General features: G+C 43.9%; 1 protein-coding gene across 1 annotated transcript; it reads right to left on the reverse strand.

The window, feature by feature from the left end:
* Nucleotides 1-409: 409 nt before the first annotated feature.
* On the reverse strand, nucleotides 410-859 carry LOC134383732 (calmodulin-1-like). The gene has a single exon (XM_063105075.1). The coding sequence runs from the start codon at nucleotides 857-859 to the stop codon at nucleotides 410-412; it is 450 nt and encodes a 149-aa protein (XP_062961145.1).
* Nucleotides 860-5,263: the final 4,404 nt, after the last annotated feature.

The raw sequence follows: 5,263 nt of genomic DNA on the forward strand, positions 1-5,263 counted from the left end.
GCCCAAACAGTGAATTAATTGTTAGCAAATGGAACTTTAAGGAGTCCACTAAGTGTTTGCTTATCCATAAGGTAGTACAAGTATTTATATTGTAAAACTGATGTGTAGCTTGATGTTTAGGACAGGACCACCAACCAATATATGTGGATTTAGAAACAGAATGAATAAATGAACTTTCTTCTTTTCTCTTTCTTTCTTTCTTTCTTTCTTCCTTTCTTTCTTTCTTTCTTTCTTTCTTTCTTTCTTTCTTTCTTTCTTTCTTTCTTTCTTTCTTTCTTTCTTTCTTTCTTTCTTTCTTTCTTTCTTTCTTTCTTTCTTTCTTTCTTTTCTTTCTTTCCTTCTTAACAGGTAAGTAAAAGATTCAATTTGATTCTTCTAGAAGGGGAAAAAAGGAGTTGAAAGTAGCTCTTCATTTTGCAGTCATCATCTGTACCAATTCTTCATAGGTGACCTGTCTGTCTCCATCAATATCTGCTTTTCCAATCGTTCCATCTGCTTCTTCATCTATTGGTTTTTCCCCTAAGTTTGTCATGACATGACGTAGTTCTGCTGCACTGATGTAAACATCACTGTCCTTGCCAAAGACTCGGAATGCCCCAAGGATTTCTTCTTCACTATCCATGTCTTTTATTTTTCTAGCCATCATAGTCAAATACTCTGGGAGGTCAATGGTGCCATTACCATCAGCGTCCACTCTGTTGATCATATCCTGCAGTTCGGCTTCTGCTGGGTCCTGACCCAGTGACCTCATGACAGTTCCAGGTTCCTCTGTTGTGATGGCGCCATCACCATCTTTATGCAATAGGAAGAAAGTTTCCTTGAATTCAGCCATCTGTTCTTCGGTCAGTAGATCAGCCATGGTGTGAACGAAGGGAGGAGGAGCTGGGAGAGCGAGGCTGGCTGCACCAGTGCGGGGCGGTGAGGGCGGCAGTGCGTGTGCTGCCGCTGCTGAGACTCGCCGTGCACTGCGCCCCTGCACTGCCGCGTCCACGGGACTCCCAGCACCACTGCCCTCACATGCCTTTAGGTATAGAAGCAGGGAACTTGTGCTCTTGGTAATGAAGAAATGCGTTACTTTGGACAACATTTCCACTGAGGATAACTGCAAAAGCTAGACAAGACAGTGAAATATCTGTCTGAAAGTGTCATCAAGCTACCAATTCAGCGAAGATTTTGGTGCTTTGTTCCATCTGTTCTTCTGAGGTCCTCAGCGCCCAGGTCAGCAGGAAACACAGCAGCCCCCAGAGCTAGAGCCACAGCAGGAAGAGACTGGGCTTGGTGCTGGGCACTGGGGGGGGGGGGCACTTTGGGGGGCATTTTGGAGTGCACTTGGGAGTCCCTTTTAGCATAGAGGTATCTTCTCTTTTTATTTATTATCTGTTTTCTGACATGGTCCCTACCCTCCAAGAGCTTCCATGTCAAAGGTGAAATAAATCAACATATGACAAAGCATTTGGTTAAACGGACATTCATTTAGCCAGTTGTATGTGGTCTGTGCACATCTGTCAGGAATTTGGAATTCAAAGGTGAATGAGAAAGAACCTCTGACCTTGAGAAGCTCGCAGTCCACGGGTATCCCTGAAGCTCTTCTATGCATGGGATAAGCCTGTGAGATTCAAAGAAAATGGCTCTGAATCTCATCGCCTGAATTACTACTTTGCAATGAGACTTGCGGGATGCCTTGATTAGTCTTTGGTGTTGTCATCCTGAGTTTCCTCCTTTTCTGAGAAGAGATGTTTCTAGTAGTCATGATGGAGGGAAAGGAAGGATCAAAGTGCATGCATGCTTACATGTGGTGTGTGTGTGTGTGTGCATGGGTGCACACACACACACGTGCTTATATACTTAGATTGGAGTTGGATAGAAAAGCATGAAAAAGTCAATTCCCCTGGTTGTTGGCAGCCAGGGGATGGAGAATTGCTTCACTACACTCTCTGGTTTCCGGGTTTCTTTCAGTGTGCCTTATCCCCATACCATGAGCTGAAACAAGTGTGAAACAGCATTCTATTTCACTAGTGATCCCTGTTCCAGGGGCTTAATCACCATTAAGATACTGCATCACCAGTATTTTACAACATTCTAAAGTATTTGTGTTCATCTCCACAGTTCTGATCCCATCAGATGTGAGAATGTCCGAGAAAAGAAACCCCATTCTTGTCCTCTTGGTACATTTAGGTTGTCCAAATAAATAAAGAAGTGTGTTGGATGCATGTATAAATAATGAAGAATGCCAGTGTGATGATTTCAGAAGCTTGTCTCCAAGTCCCTTTAGACTGAGAATGGATAAACTCCCAGCTGCCTCCTGGACCTCTTCATCCACTGGAAGGTCTTGCCAGGACCTCAAATCTGCCCCTCTCAACATTTGATCTCTCTCCACCACATGGCCATTTCCCTGGCCAAGGCACCTACTACCTTGATATAATCCTTGATATATCTTTTTCTCCATCATATGGATACAAAGACGTAGTAAGTCTCATAGATTCTTCCTGAAAGACTCTCTTAATTGTTTCTATCTGCTGTTTTCTGTTGTCCCATTTTAGCCCCCAGCTCCCAAGGCCTGGTGGGAAAGATGCAGCTGCCCATTTCCTGAGAAAGGACTGGCATGCAGAGACCCCTGGGCCTTGGAGCCTCAGTGATCAGCTTCCTGAGAATTCCAGGCCACCTGAGGCCCCCCTTCTGGAAAGGGTGTGACGTGTTGAAGGCCTGATTGGTTCTTCAGCACAAGTGAGAAGCTGGGGTGCTCCTGTGGCTTTCTGGGAAGGGAATGTCAGGAGTGGCTCCACATGTTCCTTGGCTGTGCAAGATTTGCTCCTGCTCCTCCCCAAGATAAGACTTACGTCTGAGCCCAGCCTGGGAACTCCCTATAAAAGCTATCCCTGGCTCCTCTTGCTCATCCTCTCCAACACCTCCAGAGCCTGAACTAACTTTGAGTCTGGTCCTGGTAAGTGCCTCTGTGCGAGCCCAAAGGAAGGCTTTTCATTTTATGGAGAAGAAGGGCCTGGAGAGTATTCTGAACTGGGATGAAGGAACAAGAGCAGAGTGAAGAGGAGAATGTTTGGGGTAGAAGAATGAGGGAAGTTCTTGGCAGAGCTGGAATCAGCCTGGGAATCCTGGTCCTGGTGGCCAGACCATAAGGGAGAAGCTCCTTCAGATCTCTGCTGATTGCCCCCTGGACATCCAGATTCTGCAGTCATACTTGTATGCACCTGCAGAGGATGAAAATGGATTCTACAGTTGTGAATTAGTTTCACAGGTAGAGGCATACGGGTAAAATGGTGACAGACTGGTCTTCTTACTTAGCACCCATTTTATGCACAGAACTTAAATGTAACTGCAACGTGTTTATTGGGTCGGTGGCTGTTGCTTTGGAGTAAGACTCTCTTTTACTAACAGTAGGCTTTGCATGTTACTAGCACATGACAATGGTTTGAATAGAATATAATTGTAGTCTATGCTTTATGCATTTTATTTGGTTTTAATTTTACTTTAAAGTTGCTTTAACTCCAGCAGAGATGTCCTGCTAGCAGAACCAGTAAGAGTGCCAGCCCCCTCCCAAGTGCATCCCCAGGTGTCCTCCCAAGTGCCCCACCCTTAAGTCCCCCAAAATGCCTCCCTAAGTGCCCCACCCTTAAGCCCTCCAAAATGTCCCCCTAAGTGCCTTCTGGTCTCTTTTTGCTGCAGTTTCAGCTCTGGGGGCTGCTGTGGCTCTGGGGGTGGCGGCTGCTGCCTGAGCCACCACAGGCACTGCTGGTCCCACTGCCACAGACACCAGAGCTCCAGCTGCTATGAATAGGAGCCCTCTGGGGGCTCTGGGTGCTGCCAGAATTTTCGAGGTTGCTCTTAACCTGGGCCCTGAGGACCACCTACAGGCAACAAAGGAAGAACAAATTATCATGGGTCTGCCTCAGCTTGATGTGTTCTCTTAATCCCTCTCCTTCCTACAACTTGGAGGCTGACAGGCTTCAAGCAAACTTGGGATATTATAAAGCTGACATTTCTGTTTGATCCATTGTCCCAATTGTTCACTAGACATTTTGGTTTTTTTCCTGAAGTGACAATAAATCTCCTATTTCCTGCTCACATTGTACCTTGGTCTTTATTATTCCATCTTCATTTAGGTTCAGTTACCAGTGAGCTACCCTGCCCCATCCTTAAACTCAGCAGAATTTTCACTCAACCTTCCAGTTTCCTCGTTTACTCTGAGGATTATCCGAAAGCCCGGCCCAGCCTGAGGTTTCTTAGGAGACACTAGCTTCTGTCCCCTGCCTTTAATCTCCTCCTCCCGTAACCCAGAGACTCAAGGGCAGGTGGAGTGGGGATCCACAGAAGAGGACCCATCCAAGTCCTGGTGGAGGGGAGACCTCCTTCTGATGCCACCTGTTCTCTTGCCCTGAGCTCTTCTCACCAAGGGCTCCTCACACTCATGGGTGTGTGCCCAGGGTCTCCTGTTTCTCCCTCCCCTGCTCTGTGGATCCACAGACAATTGGTAAAAATCACATTGGATGTTAAAAGGATAAGAACCAAAAAGACCTTAGTTTCTTTGCATTACAAGTTTTATAGTAAGGGGGAAGAGTACTTTATATCCTTTATATTTAAATGTTGCTAAAGCATTATCAGTATATAATCCTATTTCCTTTTTTCTTCTATGGTGTTTTAATAGACCCCCAGTGCACACAATTGAATTAATCATATCCTTGGTTCATGACAGACTCTCATCTTTGATCCATATGACCCTCTTTATGTATTCATGTGTCTATTCTTCCTGATCTGTTCTTCTATCACATATTTTATCTAACAATTAAAATGATTATTGTTCTTTTTGTTTCCTGTTTAAATTGTTTGAACACATTCGCATGTTTAATTAAAGGTATTGTTTTTAAGCTTACAAAAGATATCACACCATGCATGATCTTTTTATACTTAAAGTTATATTTGTGCACATTTTTGCATTTCACTGTAGTTCATTTTGACAGCTGAGTCATATTGTGCACTTACACCACCATTGATCCATCTTCTCTCTTATAAATTGGCAGTTTTGTGGTTTTCAGATGTTGCTCTAAGAATTCTCGTACATATCTTCTAGGAGCACAATTGCCGAATCTTGGTGTATTTAATAGTTACGAATTTAAATTTATGGAGTACTAATCTATTTTTTAAAATGATTGTTTGAATTTTTATATTCTCTGTCTTTGAATAAATACAAGATGATCTACTCCTTTAAAGATTTGTACTATTTGCCTATAAAACCATTTAAACCAGTATT

The sequence above is a fragment of the Cynocephalus volans genome, chromosome 8 (genome assembly GCF_027409185.1).
Source record: "Cynocephalus volans isolate mCynVol1 chromosome 8, mCynVol1.pri, whole genome shotgun sequence".
Lineage (NCBI taxonomy): Eukaryota > Metazoa > Chordata > Mammalia > Dermoptera > Cynocephalidae > Cynocephalus > Cynocephalus volans.